Genomic DNA, 21,260 nt, shown 5'->3' on the forward strand with positions numbered 1-21,260 from the left:
TTAGTTTTACTTTCTAAATGATTGTTTATTATTTAGTTACTCATAGCATTGTGAAAGTTGTTTCTAAAAGAAGCTGTCCTGATTCATGTGACATTGGTCTAACTTACTTTCTAAATACATGACTCGTTCTCTGCATCAGAAGAACCTGACAAATGCTCTTTGATCTTGCAATTATCTTCTTTATTCATAGGAGCATCTTCTCTTCCTCCATTCTCTATAGGCCTGGAGTTCTTATTTTGAAAGTGTTTCTTTACCAATATATAAAAAGGGATTGCAACAAAGTAGGAAGGACCTCTTAACACCGCTGTTAAACCAAGGTAGACATACCTGTGGGATAAAGCATAGAAGATAGTACCAGACATCGGAGTTTTCAAAAACAATGAGTAAAATAACTGTATATTTTCATTTATATACCAAAAAAGCTTAGAAAAAAACATTAAAAGTCATTCTTTGTGAATGGTACCACAAACGGGACTTTTTGCTGAAGAAAACGTCTGCTAAAGAATTAATCTTATTCTTTTTGCTTATAAAGATAGTTGCAAAGTGATACTTCCATCATCTTCTCTTTGTTTCTGAAGAATTTTGGAACATTTTAAGACCTTAGATGTTTTAGGGCTAGAAATACATTGGAATCGCCAGAGTGGATTATTGAATGTAAAAACAAAAAACACATTGGAAGGGGCCAAGATTTGATAGAAACTGAAAAAAATATTCCTCCTGGAGACTGATAGCGTTTGTTTTTAACCAATACCTTCAGCTGCTCAATGTGATTTTCTTTCATTTCTTTTTCTCTCAAATGTGGCCAATGCACAAAGTTAAAATTCTTGCCACTATGAACAAGCTACCTGCAAATAAGGTATATTTGTGTAGCGTTCATCTTGATGGTAAATCATACAATCCTGGGTCTTTTAAATTGACTCAAAAGGTGTTAAAAATACACAATTCGTTCCAGAAATCTCTGCCATTTATATGAAATGTTTTTTGCATAACAAAAAAACTGACTAAGAATCTAAGATTTGATCTTAAGATTTCTCAGTTCCAGGAATTCTGAACTGACCGAAATTGGAGTCCAGACCTAGTGTCCAACTGTCATTTTTGATCAGTGGCCCCACACGTTACAGTAGAACAGAATAAAGTGTGGCTGTCTTTAGAGAGGAAATGCATGAGACTTTTTGTGCCCTGATTTGCCTTACCTGTATGCATGGGAGTCGTACAGCCTGCAAGCTCCTTGCAGACCACAGCTTCTGCTTCCCCATTTCAAGCATGTCTTGTCAATCAGTGCACCAAAATAAACTGGTGCTGGAAGCCCAGCTGCAAGGAAACAAGTAAAAATGTCACAAGAAATCACAGGAGAGACAGAATCACAAAATGTTAGGGATTGGAAGGGACCTCAAAAGATCATCCAGTCCAATCCCCTTGCTGGAGCAGGACCACCTAGATCAGATCATACAAGAACACGTCCAGGCAGGTTTTGAACATCTCCAGAGAAGGAGACTCCACAACCTCTCTGGGCAGCCTGTTCCAGTGTTCTGTTACCCTTACTGGGAAGAAGTTCTTCCTCATGTTTAAGCGGAACCTCCTATGTTCCAACTTATATCCATCTCCCCTTTCCTATCATTGGATGCCAGTGAGAAGAGCCTGGCTCCATCCTCATGACAGTCACCCTTTACATATTTATAAACATTAATGAGGTCCCTCCTCCGTCTCCTCTTCTCCAAGCTAAAGAGACCCAGCTCTCTCAGCCTTTCCTCATAAGGGAGATGCTCCACTCCCTTAATTATCTTTGTGGCCAAGCGCTGGACTCCCTCAAGGAGTTCCCTGTCCTTCCTGAACTGAGGGGCCCAGAACTGGACACAATATTCCAGATGTGGCCTCACCAGGGCAGAGGGGGGGGAGGGGAAACCTCTTCCAACCTTCTAACCACACCCCTTCTAATACACCCCAGGATGCCATTGGCCTTCTTGGCCACAAGGGCACATTGCTGGCTCATGGTCATCCTGCTGTCCACCAGGATCCCCAGGTCCCTTTCCTCTGTGCTGCTCCCCAGCAGTTCAGTCTCCAACTTGTGCTTGTACATGGGGTTGTTCTTACCCAAATGCAAGATTCTAGTCTTGCTCTTGTTGTATTTCATTAAATTTCTCCCCGCCCAACTCTCCAGCCTGTCCAGGTCTCTCTGAATGGCAGCACAGCCTTCTGGTGTGTCAGCCACTCCTCCCAGTTTAATGTCATCAGCAAACTTGCCTACCATGCACTCTATTCCCTCATCCACGTCATTGATGAATATGTTGAACAATACTGGTCCCAGTACCGACCCTTGAGGGACTCCACTGGATACAAGCCTCCAACTGGACTCTGTCCCATTGACCACTACTCTCTGGCTTCTATCCTCCAGCCAGTTAACAATCCACCTCACTACCTGATCATCCAGACCACACTTCCTCAGTTTAGCTGTGAGGATGCCGTGGGAGACTGTGTCAAATGCTTTACTGAAGTCAAGATAGACCACATCCACTGCTCTACCATCAACCACCCACTGGGTGATGTCCTCATAAAAGGCTATCAGGTTTGTCAACCGTGACTTCCCCTTAGTGAAGCCATGTTGACTGTCCCTAATGACCCTCTTGTCCTTGATATGCCTAGAGACAACACCAAGGATAAGTTGTTCCATTATCTTTCCAGGGATGGAGGCGAGGCTGACCGGTCTATAGTTACCTGGGTCTTCCTTCTTGCTGTTTTTGAAGACCGGAGTGACATTTGCTTTCCTCCAGTCCTCAGGCATCTCTCCCATTCCCCACGATTTAGCAAAAATGATGGCGAGTGGCCTGGCAATGACATCCGCCACTTACCTCAGCACCTGCAGGTGCATCCCATCAGGACCCATGGATTTATGGATGGCCAGATTGCTTAACTGGTCCCTAATCAAGTCCTCATCAACCAGGATAGACTCTTCCTCTATCCTGACTTCCTCAGGAGCCTCAGGGTTCCGAGGCTCATCAGGCTAGCCTCCAGCAGTATAGACTGAGGCAAAGAAGGCATTCAGTAACTTTTTAGTTAGTAACTAAAACCTAAGCTTTTTTAGGTTTTTTTAGTAACTTTTTAGGCATTCGGATGTCTTTTTAGAAATCAACTTTCTATTTTCTTAGTGGCAAGTTACACACAGCACTAGTGGCAATAGGTGGATTGGACTGTGGAGAGATTTTTTCTTTTCCTATATCAGAATAACTGTAAGCTGGGACGCCCTCTCTGTGCCAAGAGGATCATCAGTCCCCAGGAAACGTGGTCTGATGGGTTTGGCCAGGCTTATAGACATGCACGTTGGTTTCTCCAGCACGACTCTGAGAGCAACTGCTGGCTTCCAGTGCATGCTAAGTTCCTGTAAGGGAGAGCTGGACTGGTTGTGCGTTTGGAGCACTCAACGGAGGTCTGGCTCTTTCTTCTCTGCATGACCTAAATTACTGACACTGGCTGATAGTCCCTTCTGCCTGAATGAAGATAAAAGAACTGAAATCCTGAGCGAGTCTTGGCCAGATCTGAGCTTATGTTTTACTGTAAAGCATGGCAGACACAGGACAGAATCCTAGCCTTGCTGAAGTAAAGGTGAGTGTTAACTTCAGAGGAATGCAGGTTTCAGCATGTAGAGGACCATTTTTCATATTAGCTTTGTTCCTACAGAAGCATTCTTATACAGGAAAGAATTTATTTTGTAAAAAAAGATATACTCTTAGTCTGTTCTACCCTTGGGCTCTTGTGAGAGTCTGAACACAGTAATCTATCGAGAAAGGCCTGTGTATTACAATCATCAGTGTCGTAGTCAAAGTATGATAGGACAAATGCTCATTTTGAAGGTTGCTTAGAGAAGGAAGATGGGAGCCCTCAGATTTAATCTCCGAGTGCAAAGTAATAGAAGGAGCACGCTGGCTCAATGTGCAGAAACAGAAGCCTATGGAACGGGGACAGTTCTTTTTTCATAATGCTTTTTTCTTTATTTACTATGGCTGAAATTGCTCCAACAGTCCTATTGGTATTTTTGTTCTGAGAGCTGATGGAGAAATTCTGTCGCTCCATTGCGTGATGAGAAAAGTAGAAGAGGACAAAGTGTGGATACACCTTCCTATCTCAAAATGTCCCATCACAATCCTGAAAAGAGACTACAGCCCTAACCTAGCTCTGATTGCAGACATTTGTAAACTGCTGTTGATTTTTAAGGCTTCATAAGAAATCCATGTGGCTTGTCTTTGTCTCTTCACACCCACTTTATATTTCTGAAATGCAGCTATTCCTATTCCATTGACAAAGAGAACGAAAGAAAACGGAGAGGTGTTTCCTTGCCTTCCTAGGTGTCTTAATCAATCATCTCATTAGCAACTCTCAAACAAAAAAGTTAAAAAAAAGAGCATTGCAGCGTGCTTAAAAGGAATTGAAATCTAAGCTGTCGTCTACCGGGAAAGTGAAGTTTCAACAAAGAGGAAACGCCAGGCTCCCAAATGCTATTTAATCAGCAGGTCAAAGATTTTCAGAATGGTGTCAGCTGGTTTCCCAATAAACTCTTGACTGAATATTGGACATTCAGAAACACACCAGGAGCTTCAGGAACAGCCCAGGATCTAACAGCTATTTTGAGGATACATCTGGTTTACAAATTGTGGTTGCACAGGTGTCATTTAAAGCCACACGAGAAGGCATCTTAGAATGATTTCTCTTACCTAGGAGTCTCATGACGAGTGTGTGTAGACCAACTGCAAGAGATTTCAACTCTGGCTGAACACATCTGAAAGAAAGAGAGGTAAGTATGAAGGATGTGTCTATCTAGTGCTTAGACATGCCTATCAAACTGCCATTAGTTACCCTTAACTTAAAAGTCTTAATGACAGAAAGCCAAGCTTTGAAAGGAGAGTGCTTTCTGCATCTGCTGAAAATATTTTAAGTGACATGAAAAAAGTGAATTAAGCTATTGTTTTCCATCACCTAGCTCCTGAGAAATCTATTTGCTAAGCATAATTAAAATAGTGAAAATTTAAAGTCATAATCACATTTTATCCTTGTATTATTGAAATGGCTCTCCAACTGCCTTAACTCCCTGGTATACATTTTCCTCACTTAATTGGATATACCTTATTCATTTGAAATGAAATATCATATTGCCCTAGGACAAAAATGTGTTAAGTGGCTGCGTTAGTGTGTCATCTTTTTATACTTGCATGGCATTTCTCTGTACAACGCTACATCTTGAACTATGCAAAGCCATCTGGCAATACGCCCATCTGTTCCATGAGGAACACTCCAAGCATCAGAAATGGGCACTGATCTTGAATCCATTATATACCTAGCCTCTGCCATCTCCTTACAAATATTAACATGGTCAACACTCAGAAAGACGTCTCACAGAGCTGAGGAAGTGAGAGGAATTCCTTGTTCTCTCTTCTTGTTCCATGTTCTCTTTTCCGTGCTCATTTAAGATGACAGAATGGCCTTAGGACTACCATTAAATTTGCTGCTAATGCATTTTTCTACTGAGTTGTCTCTTCAGGTTGCTGAAAAGTACATGCTAATTTGTATATGAGATTTCAAATTGCATCCTGATACACCTGCACCTGTGTACCTCAACAGACACGAGCATAGGAGCCTCAGATCGAGCCCTCATATGTCCTGAATTCCCAGACATCTGATAGGCACAATCTGTTAGGGCAACCCCCACATCCAGAAATCCTGACAAATGCATGGAATTTTCGAAATCCATACAGCCAGAATATCCAAGCAGAGAATGGAATGGATGCGTTCTGGAAAATCTGGGCAAATGACAGGCATAAGATAAACCATTTTGCAGTAGTTGGAAGCAACACACTAGAAGCAACTAACAGAGAGGAGCAAAGTAAGGTTTGATGCCAATGGCTACAAACAAAAGGGAAATGCCAAAAGTGCTTAAAGAAAGCTTGTTATACTGCAAGAATGTGTTTTTTCGTAAGGGAAAGAGAGAACCCTAAACGTAATTTTGATCCCCTTATTGGAAAACCTCTACCTTTGGTACAGTTTTACTTACCGAAACATAATCATGTATGCTGGGGTGCCTCCCAATGCGTAGCAAAAACCACTTATGACTTGTATTACTGTATAATAAACAAAATTCATTGAACAATCTTCACTTTTCGGACATTGCCCCAAAGTGACAGAAGTATTTCCTGTCCATGAACTGCTGACTTTAAGACAGCTGCAGTTATGGAAGACCTGGAAGACACAAAGAAGATTTGGTAGAACATTGCTCATGCACTGGAGAATCCTGCCTTCAGACACTGACAGAGTTTGAAACCTTCCCAAGCATCCTGTTTCTATCTTATTTGCCTTTCTTGAGCCAATGGCCAGCAGCTGCTTCTTTTCTTTCTTACAAACAGTGCTCAATCTCGGAAGGAATGTTCCATGCCAGAATGTTTTTATCAGTGGACATAGCACTCCTCTTCGGAAGATGTTTGGAGGACATGCAGGACCTCTGAGGCTGGCCTCATCCTTTGCATCCCTGGAGGGCAGGTGAAAGGAACAGCAAGGCTCAGGGAGCTTTGCCTTTTGCTGCTAAGTGACACGTCTCTGTGAAAAGCACGTGGATCACAGGTCTGTCTTTGCTAATGCTGATCCACCAGTGGTACTTCACAGCTGTAAGAAGCAGCTACCTGTTGAGACACAGGTCATGCAGTGCCCTGAGATCAGCAGTAGGTGTACTGATAGCTTAAGAGCAACAGCTTTTAACAAGAGCTTGAGTATGTGTTGAGGTAAGGGGAACTGTGAGCCACAAACCTTAACCTCTAAAGAGACAGACGTGTGGGAGACAGTAGTCCCACTGTGACAGACACTGTTAAGCCCTTCTCCCCTGCCTCCCACCTTAAGATTTGAAGAATGTCTTTTGGAGAAGATGACTGTAGACATCAGAGAGAAACGAGCTACAACGAGAAATCTGTTAGAGAGAAAATTCTGACAGAGTGCAAGAGACATGCTCTAGACCACATATCTTCTGGAGCCACCATCTGACATCAAAAAACATAGGAACAACACAGTCCAATGAAGGCTTGTATCCATGGAATGGAGTTGCCTCTCTGGGCTTCTGCACACTACGAAAATCAGAAATCAGTCATTCAAAAAAATAGTGAGTGTCCTGCAATCCCAGAGTCTCACACGGAGGAAAAAAGCTGCCTCCCCTCGAATCATTCTTCATACTTACACATTTAATGATCAGTGTCAGGGAAGACACTTGGTGTACTTCAACTGTTGGCTAGAAACCTCAGGGCAGCCAGAATAAGCTTTATGAAAGGCAAGCCATGGACAAGCTTCAGACAACAGGTAACCATTTTGGATTTTTTGTTTCCCCCCTTGTTCAATTTACAAAAGATGAAAGTTAGGATCTACAACAAAGACCTAGGGCTTTTTGCTTAATGTGCAATAACTCAGAGAAATCTCTCTGTCTTCTGGGCTGTTTGTAGCCAGAAATCATAAATATATCTGACTCATAATCAGAAATCATGTGACTAGTCCCCAGTAACTTCGGTTTCGCTTAAATGAATTATACTACGAAATTCCTGAAGTTACATGGAAAATAAGCCAGAAAAAAGCAGAAACTAAAGCAGAGCCTTACCATGTTCTTGCCACGTCCCACTGAATTCGTGCACCCAGCTAGGCATGCCGAAACGTACGTGAGTCCATTGTCTCCACAGACAGGATCCCACACATTCGAGGCACAATTGCAGCCAGAATTGCACTCAGATAATAAGGCATTTTCGTGGTATGGAATGGGTTCCCTGAGAAGTTAAGTTCAGACAGGTGTAAGAGTGTAGGAACTTTTAATTCAGTGCTGAGGTCAGCGTAGTCCCTTCTGTGTGACCGTGTTGCTGTGCTGAACCCACCTCGTATGCCCAGAACATATGTTTTCATAGCTGAGTGTCTACAGTACTGATCTCTTTGCTTGAGATTCCAGCCCTCTTGCACTGATTTTAAAGTGATTACTGGGTTATAAAGAATTTTAAAACATGTAAAAATGCTGCTGCTGATTTTCACGGGCAGGTATAGACAGGAAAGCTGAAAGGCTTTGAGATGTCAGCTTGGCTACCCTCTAGTTGTACATAGAGCTAGCAACAGTTATCACAGCCTTATCAAATACATCTTTAGCCACTGATAAAAATGAACTAATTGTAGAAACTAGATTTCCTGGTCTACATAATTAAAAAGGCCCCTCTTTTAAAGCCTAGCCTGACTCTTCCTAGAGGACATGGAGAATGCAGTATTTCATTTTACTTTCAGACCTCCTTCGGGTATCAAGGTCTGTAACAAAGGGGAATGTCTTCCCTCATCTTTCTGGGTTAATTAAGGTTATGTGCTTGCTGCCTCTTTCATCTCAGCACTTACTAAACATTTTTCCTGATCTACCATTTGCATTCTTAGTGAAAACATTGCAGGGTACAGGAGAAGAAGCAGACAATTAGTCTTCAGGTTCCAACAAATGTAAACATCCTTGGCATCCTACCTGCTCTACAATAGTTCTACTGTAGTAGTTCTATAGTAGTTCTACCTTTTCAGCTGTGAACCAGTGTGGCTTGATAAACGAACTGTAGTGACAAATTACTGAACAAGCAAGTCTTCAGAGAGATACAGACAGGTTTGCACTAGCCATGAAGTACTCTAATTAGGCTGGACATGAGGCAGTGACAACTCATATGCTAGTGTGTCACTAGGCCCCTTGGACAATCAGATCCTAGCACACATTCCCTGTACTGGTGTCTTTACTCACTCCAAGAACAAATAATAGCCTGTAATTTTTAAGCCCTTATTCTCTCGTGAAAGGAGGGAGAATCTTCAGTAGGGATAAAAGCTTCCTTTTGGTTTACAGCAGGCTGAGAGTCTATCATGTGGCAGTCTTTCCATCTCTGTGCAGGATATGCTACCCATGCTCTCTGTTACACATGCTTCCCCCTTTAGCTGAGCCTGAAAATTGTTTCTGGTATAGAGATAGCATTGTGTGAAACAGCAATATCAGCCCCCACAGAGCCAATCAACCTACATTGATAATGATACAATTTTGCTAATGTAATTAATTTTTAACCAGTGTTGTGCTTTGGCAGGCTGACACTCTGTTGACCAACAAAACTATCACAATGATAACATGTGATAGAGTTCATTTTCTCTTAAGCATTGCAAAAGCATGTTCCTATTTTAGCCTTGATGTCACAGGACATTTTTTGAACTATTGCTGCCATGGAGAAAAACATTCTTCTTCGTTTTATACTCACCCTTCGTAGGACACTGTCATTCCTGCTACTGCACGGTTCTCACAGCCAACAAAAAAGTTCAAGAGAGTGATCACATAAGACAAAAATGACACGGAAAATGCAAACTTGGTTGCTCCAATCATGGTCATTTTGTACTTCTTCATTACAACCCCTCCTAGGAACATCCCAATACCTACAGGAGGTAAGGTTGTCAATCCTAAAAGAGATTATAGAAGAGAAAGGCCAAAATAAGAGAGTCACACTGGGTTTAAGAGGCAAACTCTGTCCTCAGCTTGTTATCCCTGGCAGCTTTATGTTGTGTTATGATGATGCAAGGTGGCTTTGTGCTCAGTCTAATCGCTTGGTTGCTTATGCTATTTTTGACGTGCCTGACCATCAAAAATAATTTCCATTGCAAGACACTTGTAGCACACCACATTCATTATGTATTTAGAGTGTCCTTGCTATAATATGGTACAATTGACAGAACATAATTACTTATTCTGGTCCCAAAGGCCCCAAAACTGTAGTTTGTATGCTGCCTTCATATAATTTAAGTTCAGGACAGATCACCATGTAAATCAGTCTGTTCTGCAAAGAATTCAATCCCAGAAAACGCATGACAGAACTTCTCTCCATGCCCTGCTTATGGCATAAACAGTCATTGTACAGTATAACTCACCAATTAGAAAGTTAGATTTAGATGTAGATTGTCCATACTGCTGTTCCATGTACTTTGGTTTGTAAGTCAAGAAACCAATAAAGCTACTGAACTGTAACAGTGAGCTACACAAAAATGTGAAGTATATTCGATTACTCAATACTTTTTTCAGGGAGGTATAGAAATCTGAAAGAAAGAGATATATGAGGTGGTTTTGAAAGATGCATAACATAATTAGTGGTGAGTAATCTATGAAACTTAGGGCAAAATCCTTCTCTCGGCTCTCCAAGTGCAAGCTGTACTGATCTTCATTTGCATATGAATATCTGAAAGCAAAATCAGGATCTTGAAAAACAGCAAAAGTTGAGGTAGAGGAAGAGAATCCTAAAAGAAACACAAGTATGGGTTAAGGCCTAGGTGCACTAGGGAGATCTGCTTGTGAAGACTGAAGGGCTCCACACAGCAAAGAGTTCTTTCAGCTTACATGAATATCATCACAGGTTCAAGGCTGAGTGAGCCCTGCCTTGGTGGAGATGCCCAATGTCTTCTATCTTGTTATGGACAAAGACAGGGGAATTTGACTAAGGATGCAAAGTCATCTCTTCTCCACACCTTTCCACCCCTTTCTTAGCTTAATGACTGCACAAGAGCTGATATTCAAGCCTGCTGTATTTTCCTCAGGCATCAATGTACTTCAAAGTCTCCGTGAGCTCTGTGGTCATCAGATAAATAATTTGGCTTTTCGTGTTGAGAAAGGAACCCTTCTAATATTTCTTTAGGTTTTCTGATACAGAAACAATTTTTCCACTGTTCAAATTTCTGGCGCAAAATTTTAGAGGTAGGTGCCACTCAGGTGATACATGCAGAACCTCACAGTCTTGAAGAAGCTCTTTGACTTCTAATAATCTTAGACCTTCTAATAATCTGACCCCTCCTTTCCTGGGGATAGCTAACCAGTTTAGACTGAATTGCAGTGGAGGCAAAATATTCTGCTGGACTATCACATTACCACTGTACATTGTACTTGTTACTTTCCACATTTACACAACATGCAAAGTACTTGCCTTTCAGCATTACTGACCACTTCCTTGGCTTGGATTTTGCAGGAGGAAGCATCTTCCTTGTTGTGTCCATGTTTTCCAAGAGATCGTGTGAAGTTTTGTCATTATTGGCTTCCTTTGGCTTTTTCAGACTCTTTGGCAGGAAGCAAAATGGAAGAGCAGCTAGGAAACTGATTACTCCACTTATTAAAAAACCAAGCCACCATGCTCCCACCCAACGCGAATCCTGTGGGGAGATAGTGATGTTTCCTAGAATTGAGAGAAACAGACACAAGTTACCTAAATGAAGAAGTTGAACCTTCCCACATTTCATTTGTTAAAATAGTTATGTTTTACAATGTCTGACTTTTAATGGTAGCAATTACCATCTAATGAGAGATGGTTCATGCAGTGAAGGCATCAGGAATCATACCCCGAATGGTGTTATCATAGAATCAGAGAATTGTTTGGGTTGGAAGCGACCTTAAAGATCACTTAGTTCCAAGTACCCCTGCCATGGGCAGGGGCACTTGCCACTACATCAGGAGGCTCAAAGCCTCGTTTCTACATGATACGCTGACTGCCATTTTGTGGCATACATGGCAACACAGAGGTCCTTGTCCAAAACATAGGAAATCAAAACAGGCAGGCCTCAAGCATGGGATCCTTTTAGGGCTGATACATTTCTATTGAGATCATTCTCTGGTAAACTGAACTTTATCGGTACTTTTAAGCATATGGACATTCTCTATGACATTGGTGAGATTAGCCACAACTTTAACTTTTGCAAGGAAGACGAAAGTAGTTGGTTGGATTTTTATGATCATTACATGCTGAGATGTTTGGTGGTGGACTAACACTATAAGACTTTTCACTGAATGACCAGAATCGGCTCGCTGTCCTTATGCTTAAGCAAAATCAAACATTGGTTTAACAAAGGGCAAAGAAAAAAGTTCTTCTATCTAACTATAGGATCTTGAAGACCTGAAAATTTCTCTGTCTTACTAGTAAAACAGGATCACCCACTGCTGCCGCTATGCTGGGCCTTTTGCTGAAAAGGCCGTCACCAGTCTGCACTGCCTGAGTTTCCATCAGTCTGGTCCAGCAGGTGGGGAGGTAGGCTGGCCAGGAAACCTCACCTCAGAGATGGCCCCTGTCTCTTCCAGCGAAAAGGAACGGGATGGCCACCACTTACAGTGATTGCTCTACACCCTCTGGCATCTTGCAGATGTGAATATATACATGTGTTTTCTTTTTGTCTGAATAAGCAAGTGTTGGCAAAAAATGTAAAATGGACTGTAAACATTACATGAAACGTAAATAATATAAAATGCTCAGCTGAAAGGGCGGATAATCCACCAAAATTGTAAAACTGCTATGCTAGCAGAATCCTTTCACTAAGATCACAGTTTAGTAAAATTTCTTGGGTTTGTGAGAGTTCTTGGTACTAACTTTTGAAGTTTAACACGTATTTTGATCCTAAAACATATTTCTAAAATACATTTCCTCTAATTCTGCCTTTACCCTAAAAAATTCCAGTAATTTCATAAACTTGTAATAAAGTATATAATAAAAATAATGAAATCAATATAAATATTAATATAATTAATACAATAAAAACTTACACAACTGTGTAGAGGAATCTGTTATGAACAAGTATTAGCTTACCTTCACTTTTACTCTCTTTTGCTTACCTAAATCCACAAATCCTATATCCACGTACAGTTTTGCACATAAAGATCCCAACAGGAAACCAAACATTGGGCCCAGCATGGCTATTGTGTGTAAACATGCTGAAAATATAATGAAGCAAATGCTAGTACAATTTCATGGCTGAATGTTTTCTTCTGCAGAGTATGATTGACCTCTTATACTAGGAATTTCTCAGTTTACTTCATGCTGAGATTACCTACATACACAGGAACGTCCTCTTCTTTAGCAAAATCATCAAGATAAGAGATGCCCAATGGAGTTATTGGTGTCTCACCAATTCCACGTAACATGTTTCCCAGTAAGATATATATCCACATATATGATGATGGTTCCTTCTCACAGTCTGCAGATGAGAGTTCACGTCTTTGTAATGGAATAGTTGAACGGGAAACAGTGACAAATCACAGGAAATTCAGCATGTGAGATTATTATAGTTTAGTATTTAAGGTATTAACAGGATTTTCCTTATGGAACATTAGTGAAAGGTGATCAACCTCATTATACATTTAATAACACCTTTGTCCAACTCCGTCATATTTGGTTTCTAAAAATACAGATCCTTCATCAGAAAAAAACTCCTATGTAAAAAAAATGCCAGATTGATATTGTCATAAATATATTACCTGGTGTATAACATATATCTTCAACATGAGAAGTTTGAGATGCTTTCTAGGGCACAGCTTGTCTCTTTTCTCTACCTACATACCATGCAAAGCAACATGTAAAACAGCTGTATTCTGAATTGTGAGATTGTAGAAATCTTATTTTCAGTTAATTCTGTGCAGTTTTGTGTCCTATCACATTATCTCTGCCACCTCCTCAACTCCAGGTCCTGGATAATTGAATCCCTTCAAACATAGCCTCAGTATACCCTTCAGTGTTAGGGTAATTTTACTGTAATTCGGAAGTGTGAACACAGGAAAGCGAAGATCTGGATCCTTATAATTTATAGTTGCTGGACGTTTCCTCTCCAAATGAGATGCATAAAGTGCATTTAAGTATTGGTAATAGACAGGTAGAGACTGATTGAATCTAACTGAGCGTCTTGCATGGGGACAGTGATTTATTCCACTTGCAACCAAGGGTAAAACTAGCTCCTGTATTTTTACTTACGCTTACAGTTCCTTACCTGATCGGGAGACTTCCAACAAGGTTTTGTTCACACCTTGATGTAGGGAACAAGGATTTATGCTTGAAGTTAAGTTGGCTGAAGAAGTGGAATGTGATGCTGTCTCATACTTGTAACTGAAAGCACACAACAGTAGGTTTAGAAGCAGTGTTCATTAGGATAATACTAGTGTAGTAGGGAGGAACCACGTGACTGCTGTTTCCCTACAGAGAAAGTTACCTTTGTTGAAATGTCAATATAAAGTGCTAGTGAAGGAGCAAAAAAGAAGATTATTTAAGCACATTTTGGAAAACCAAAACACTAAAAAGAAGACTAAATAAAACTTAGATTCATCTGTCTAGATGAAATAACATTTAAAATTGGAAAATCGAAAAGGGCTTTTGAAAGTGAATCAGATAGGATTGAACTTTCAGTGTCAAAATTTTGAGTCAGATCCAAGTGAGGTCCCTATGCTGATCCCACAGTCAAGAAGAAAAAGAAGAATCTCTTGAGTGTGAGGGTAAGTCCTCCTTTTCATCTTAGATATGTATTTTTGGATGGTAGGGGAGGAGAGGAATAAGGAGAAGTCATCCTCAGGCAGTAACTGTTTGTCTGATGGTTGGCATTGGCTTTGGAAAGAGCTGTAGTGTAGTAGTGAGTGGATAAAGATAGTGGCTAAAAGACACCCTTTAGCTGTATTAACAGGGAGCAGGGCAAATGTCTTTTCCAAACTAGAAATCTATGAATACATTTAAAAGAGCGACAGAATATGTCTTACTCTATATGTTATGACTGGCTAGCTATGGCTAGAAACATTATCACATACAAGCAACATGCAGTAATTCTCTAAGCCTGGAGACGATGAATAAAAATTAGCTTAACCAGTCACAGAAAATCAGCTTAACCAGCCCTGTGCATTGGGAAAAGGAAAAACCCCGGGACCAGTTCTACCAGCACAGATCCATTTGCAGGCTCTCCATGAAGCTGAGAGGCTGCTTTGTGTGAGGAGCATCTGTTCGCCACAGGAGAGCAAAATGCATCATCTAACACAACAAGGTTCTGATTTCTTCTTTCAAGGAGTGGGATTTCTTTTAAGGAGTGTCTTTGTGGGTTGGTTTCTTCACCAAGTAAAGCTCTGGATCCCTGATTTTACATGAGAGTTACCTGTTACTATAAATAAAGTGATATTTCAGGTAGAGATGTCACTCAACATGAAGTCACCGGCTCAGTTTCAAGATTCTGTTCAAAACAGCACAAACTTATTCTGCAAATCATATAGGTGGATTCTGTATTCCTCATAGTTTTACTGTGTTTCATGATTTGACTTTCCTGCTACACAATCCTTACATTTCTATTGACAACCAACGATGCCTCATTCTGAAGTTAACACTGATTTTCCCAATAAGGTGTTAGAGTTTGCCAATCAGGAAGAGTGTATAACTCATTAAAACAATAGCACCAGCATAATAGCATGGTTGAAGATTGTCAAAGAACTTTAAAACTTCTTTGAAACTTGAATTTTCATAAGATTTTCATAGGTAGGTGTTTCCTCCTGAAAAAGTATATTTTAATTATTTTGTAAAATCATTCCCTCCTTTGCCTCTTTTCTGAAAAAGTCTGACTGAAAACTAAAGCATTGTGATTTTCCTATTTTTACGAGAAGTCGAGTTTTTCTTCAGAGGAGCCATATTTCTCCAAGATATAATGAAAAATTTTTTAATTCAAAAACCAGAAAGCAGTATCCTATTCCAATGTTAGGTTACCCAAATTAATCTTGATTATTACTTACTATCCCATGAAGAAATGAGGCATTGCTGTTAAAAGACTTCCCAAAGCCATAGTAAGGCACCCAACAGCTATTACTTTGGGCCTATGAAGTTTAGCTCCAAAGTAGCTTACAAATGCAATCACCAGCAAGTTACCTGCAAGGTAAGGAAACAAAATCAGTGCCAGCTGTCGTGCCTCATTTCTCTGAAATGTTCTACTTGTTACAGAATATCAATTACCCATCTCAAAGCTTCCATCGACGAAACCAACAGTAGATGATGTTAGGTCAAACCTTCGTTCAATCTGAGTGATGGAACTTTTCATAATCGTACCAGACAATGCTTTACTGAAATAGCTGAACGATAAAGCAGCGACAAACGCCTGAGGAAAGATTAATACAGAAAACGAGAGGTAGAGGCAGGGAAACTGGCCATAGAGGGATCAAATACGTTGAAAACCGTGTGGAGCAGTGTCGTGTTTCAGCCCAGCTGCAGCTCAGCCACCACTCAGCTGCTCACCTCTCCCCTTAGTGAGATACAGAGGAGAAAAATATAACAAAAGGCCCGAGGGTGAGACAGGAACAGAGGTAGTACCCACTGACCATGGCCCTGGGCAAAAGAGACTTGGGGACAAATCAATTCAATTTATTAACAATTACTTGAGAGGATAACAAGAAACAAAGACAGATCTTAAAAACAACACCTCCCCCAACTGCCTTTTCTTTCTTCCCGGCCCTGCCTCCTCCCCCCAGCGGCGCGAGGGGACCGGGAATGGGGTTGCAGGTCAGTTCCTCACAGGTTGTTTCTGCCGCTCCTTTCCCAAAGGAGGAGGACTCATCACACTCTTTTCCCTGCTCCAGTGGATCCCCTCCTCATGGGACAGTCCACAGACTCCTCCACTGTGAGTCCTTCTGGCAGGATGCAATCCTGACCCATCAGATCATTCTGGTATGGGCTAACAGCAGTCACGGGTTCTTAAGGAGCTGCCACCCACTCTGGTGTGGGTCATTCCATGGACTTCAGATGCGTCTGTACTTCATTGTGAGTCTCATTCTCTACACCCTCCCTCAGGCTCAGCATCTCCGCTCCAGCACAGGCTTCTCCCTGGGCTGCGGTGGGTCTGTGCCCCACCGAGTCTGCCATGGCTGCGGGGGCTGGTGCCGCCTCACCGCGGGCTGAGGGCGATCCCTGCTCCGGCACCTCCTCCCACTCCATCCGCACTGACCGCTGTCCATGTGGTCATATCTCTCCCCTCTCAGCCCTGTCCTAGTGGCACCCCGGCACGGGGCACTCCCGAGTTCTCCACCGTGGCCATCCTCAGCGGGTGGCGCTGGCCCAGCGTGGGCCGCTGCCCGGGGACACTGTCCCCCCCCTCACTGCAGGGCCGGAGCACATTTTCCGGCTCCTTTGTCCCTGACTTAAATAGGGCATTCTCAGAAGCGCTGATGTCTCTACCCCGGCCTGAGGGGGGTGCGGGATCCGGCCGGTTTTGGAGCCCGGGGAGATACCGGGGGTGAAGTCCGTCTTCCGCTACCCCACGACAGTAGATGATGTTAGGTCAAACCTTCGTTCAATCTGAGTGATGGAACTTTTCATAATCATACCAGACAATGCTTTACTGAAATAGCTGAATGATAAAGCAGCGACAAACGCCTGAGGAAAGATAAATACAGAAAACGAGAGGTAGAGGCAGGGAAACTGGCCATAGAGTCATCATCACGGTGCATGTTTGTTACTCAGATTGCGGTTACGATGTAGATTTGGTGTTGAGCAATATGGTTTAGGGACCCTGACAGTGCAGGGTGAGTGGTTGGACTCGATGATCTTGAAGGTTTCTTCCAACCAGATGATTCTATGATATGATGCTGTGTGTGATTTTTTCACACCCTCTAATGCTACCAAGCATGGGGCTGATCTCCCAGCAGCGCTGCTCCTGCTCTGGTTTTCCCTGCTGTGGAGGGCTGGTGCTGGGCTGCACCACGAGCGGATGCTTGCTTTAGAGCTCAGGGGTGAGATAGCCGTCTGAGTCTGATCCTCTCTGCATTGCGGTGATGATTCGAAGAGTTAAATATAAAACTGACCTTAGGCTAAGATAAAGAACACTAACTCTTAATCAGTATGTATGGACAAGGACACAAGGATACATTGTACACCTTGAGTGCGGTAAATGCCACAGTAGTTGGGAGTACACTGTAAATCTTTGAGCATGGTTCGGAGATAAGAAACTGATGGACTGGAGCCAGCTGAAAGGTGGGAAGGTCACACTGATGAAGACTTCTGACTTCATCCACGGTGAAAAGTTCATGCTGATGAAGTCTCCCTGACCAACTGCGCACGATCAGTGGCAGGGGGGGTGAGGTGGGCTTACGTAAATAACTTCCCAGGACTAATTGTAATATGTCCTCCCTGTCCCCGAAATCATAATGAATATGTAAAACCTCATACTTTAAACGCTGGAATATCCCTCTGAAGGTGCACACGTTTGTGGTGGAGGGATCCTCTGTGCGTCCAGTGCTGAATAAACATATCTACTGTGTAATTCTGATTATAGAATCTTATTCCGCATGTCAGCTGGCCAGAGGTTTGCCAAAGCAAAAGTCCTATGGAGTGTGAACTCAAATCTGGCAAACAATTCACTTGGGACTACTTACCTCACCGACATCCTGAGGTTAAATTTATCAAAAAGCTGAGGCCCAGTGTTGGGGAGCCAAAATGGTGAGATTTCTAGATGTTGCAGAACTGTAAAATTTGCCAGAGGTAAAATACCTAATCAGGATAGATTTACTGATACTAGTTCAACCTAAAATTAATCTTAACCCCAATTACCTTTTGCTTGGGCTACATGAGAGTTGTTTAAGGTCAGTTCATAACTGATTTTAACTCAGACATATATGTCATCAAAATAAAGGCTTTATTCAAAGTATGCAGAAGGTGGTAAAGATTGAGTTCATCTCTGTGTCAGACGATACATTTTGAAATGTGTGGGTTATGGCTATGTCATCTCTATACCATATACCTCATAAGGGAAAGCTTAATATTCTTTATAGTTGTATAGTTGCTTCTGCCAACATGCATTGTAGCTTTTGCAAATAAAGATATATCTGATAAAAAGTTAAACTAAGTTTGTTTAAATATTATCCAGCTATTTCAACATAGTCTAAAAAACAAATAGACTTATTGCTCACTGGGTAAAAGTTCCAATACAACACAACGTTGGGTAAACAAAAGTAAATGTAGATTTAGACTTTGCAATACTGTCTAGTTGAAAAAATGAAGCCAATCCTGGAAATAAAAGCTTGAAAATAGAGATACATATTCTCTTTTTGTCTAAGAACGAAGAGAAAAATCTCACAAGTATGGTCTCTGTTCTGATATGTTTGTATTTCCTGAGCTCGATTGGCAAAAAGTCTGTGAGATCCACCTTTCTTGCCTTATGTCAGCAGTGTTCTCAAGGGTTTTGACTGAAATCACAAACTGCTGATAAGCATGAAAACACAAACAAAAAAGACATGGGTCTTTTGAGTTTGAAAATGTAATCCCCAGGTAAACTACAAAACATCTAATAGGAAGGTGAGGGAGAATAACAGTTTGCCTTTTATTACCTCCAAGTAGTGTGTCTATTAAACTCTAATTGCCATAAAGTTAGATATAGATACACAATTGTGCAGCATTGCCTGTGTATGTGATGGCAAAGTTAGTCCTGTGAGTCTCCCAGAGAGATCGGATTCTATTTTTCTAAGTGTATATGGGTGTCAAATGTGAGTCATATAAAATAAAAAATATTACAACCTTGACTTGATACTTAAACCAAACTATTTTGGATGTTTGAGAATCTTGCAATTACCTAATTTTTCCATTAATCTTTCATTTTACAGACCTTTTTATACAGAAAAATGTGTCCCTGATTGCAAGTTCACTGAGCCTGTAGAATTTAACATGAGATGAAAGTGGCTGAAGTAGTCAAAACATACACCCAAACATATGACTGTCAACAGAAATCTTGCCCTTGCAATATCTGCAGCTCAGCCAGATGCAATAAATACTAAGACTTTAACACAAAAGTAAAATTCTCATTTGTTTACTTGCTTTGTCAATTCTTCTTGTGTGCTCTTGAAAGCTTGGATGCTTGTGGGAAGCAGTGGACTGTTTGGCCTACAGCCCTGGCTTAGACAAAAGTCCTGGAATAAAATTTGCCTCACCCTATTTTGGCCCTACAAGAATGGGTGGTGATAGCAACCTCCAGACAACGGTGTATCATAGCCACCTATGTTAGGATGCTTCATGTCTTCCACTGGGAGGTTACAACATCCCTCCAATGACCAAAAAGAAAATCTAGCTATGAGTAACTTGAGAGTAAATATGTTAAATTAGGAATTTTAAAGACAGGATCCAAATCTTCCCTGTACCTCCAGTGTGTATTCAGTTCCAGAAAAGATAGAGGGAACAGGAACGAAGTAATCTGTCATGTCATATCTTGAACATTTCTTAACATATGAAAACAGTAATTTGTGGTGATATTGATAAAGCACCAAACCTTCAATCCAGTGCAACAGGAAACCTTCTTTTTGACTGGTAGATTTTTGTTTCCTTCATCATCCAAAAGCTGTGCAGGTTCTGCTTCCTGATTTGAGTCATCGACATTGCTGGATTCTGTTTCCACTGTCATGGTTGACTTCTTTGCTGAGTTATCTGAACCCAAGAGAAAACCATAATGAATACAAGAGCAAATATGCCAAAACAGAGTTGCTTAAGGACTCTTCTGATGAAACAGTAGTTACAGGGAAATGCTGAGATGTTGAAACTGAATTTTTATTCATTGGAAAGGGTTTGGATCAATGACTTGGGTGTTTCACAGTGTGTATTTGTTTAAATTCTGAAGTATCTTGTTTTGACATCTTTCTTTTCAAGTGAAATGGTCTTCACTCTCTCCACTCCCCTCCTCCTTTTTTTCATCTAGAATGACTTTTAATTCTAAAAAGACATTTTCCACAAAAGAGTAAGTGACAAAGCCTCTGGGCAAAAATAAGATGCAGGAGTCAACAAAGCATCAGTGCTGAAGCACAGGGAGTACTAGTGAAGCTCTGAATTTGCAGACCACATGGCTTAAAACTCAATCATCATTTTGGTAAGAACTCCGTAGTTACACCATGTCTTCTGACACTCCTTCACAGTGGCCTGTTGGAAGCAATTCTTAATGACAATTTATTATTTTAGCTACCTGACCTCCTATAAGGAGATTATATGTTTTTTTCTTCTTGCAATAGTATGTAGGGTATCCCTAATCCACTTCTGTTTGCAGAGTGCTGTCCATATCCCCTGATGCATGAAATCACCTGCAACTCAGTAGTTCATCAGAACTGTTCCCCTGGGAAGAGCACATCCTGTAACCATAGAGGATAAATCTTTCCCTGTCTTTGATAAAACATGTTTTTTTTCTGTTGAAACCCTCGTTTCTTAATTAAATTGAATTTGGTTTTATTGCAATGAATAGTACAGTACTTTTTCTTCTCTCAGTTTTTTTAAAACTCCATTTCTGACAGATGAGTAAGCAATCAAGAAGAATACTTCAGTGAAAAGCTATAAGGGAAGTCTATGTATCTATTTGTAAAGTTTGCTTAAAGAGTGAAAACACTTGCCTGTTTGTGCAACTCCAACTACAAATAGAACAGATTTCTGAAGGAAGACCCAGATGCCATGGCAGAGCCCCTTGGAAAAAATAGGTCACTTGAA

At 41.2% G+C, this 21,260-nt stretch overlaps 1 protein-coding gene across 1 annotated transcript; it reads right to left on the bottom strand.

Annotated features, from left to right (window-relative positions):
• Positions 1-110: 110 nt before the first annotated feature.
• On the bottom strand, positions 111-20,226 carry LOC104373299 (solute carrier organic anion transporter family member 1C1). The gene is made up of 14 exons (XM_086610589.1): positions 20,065-20,226; positions 15,771-15,912; positions 15,554-15,686; positions 13,786-13,901; positions 12,853-12,999; positions 12,638-12,736; positions 10,968-11,213; positions 9,925-10,089; positions 9,264-9,459; positions 7,616-7,778; positions 6,038-6,222; positions 4,704-4,768; positions 1,194-1,311; positions 111-327 (listed from the first exon to the last, which is right to left on the bottom strand). The coding sequence occupies exons 1-14, from the start codon at positions 20,194-20,196 to the stop codon at positions 111-113; spliced, it is 2,124 nt and encodes a 707-aa protein (XP_086466715.1). The 5' UTR covers positions 20,197-20,226.
• Between the last annotated feature and the right edge of the window lie 1,034 nt (positions 20,227-21,260).

The sequence above is a fragment of the Tauraco erythrolophus genome, chromosome 4, assembly GCF_009769465.1.
Source record: "Tauraco erythrolophus isolate bTauEry1 chromosome 4, bTauEry1.pri, whole genome shotgun sequence".
Lineage (NCBI taxonomy): Eukaryota > Metazoa > Chordata > Aves > Musophagiformes > Musophagidae > Tauraco > Tauraco erythrolophus.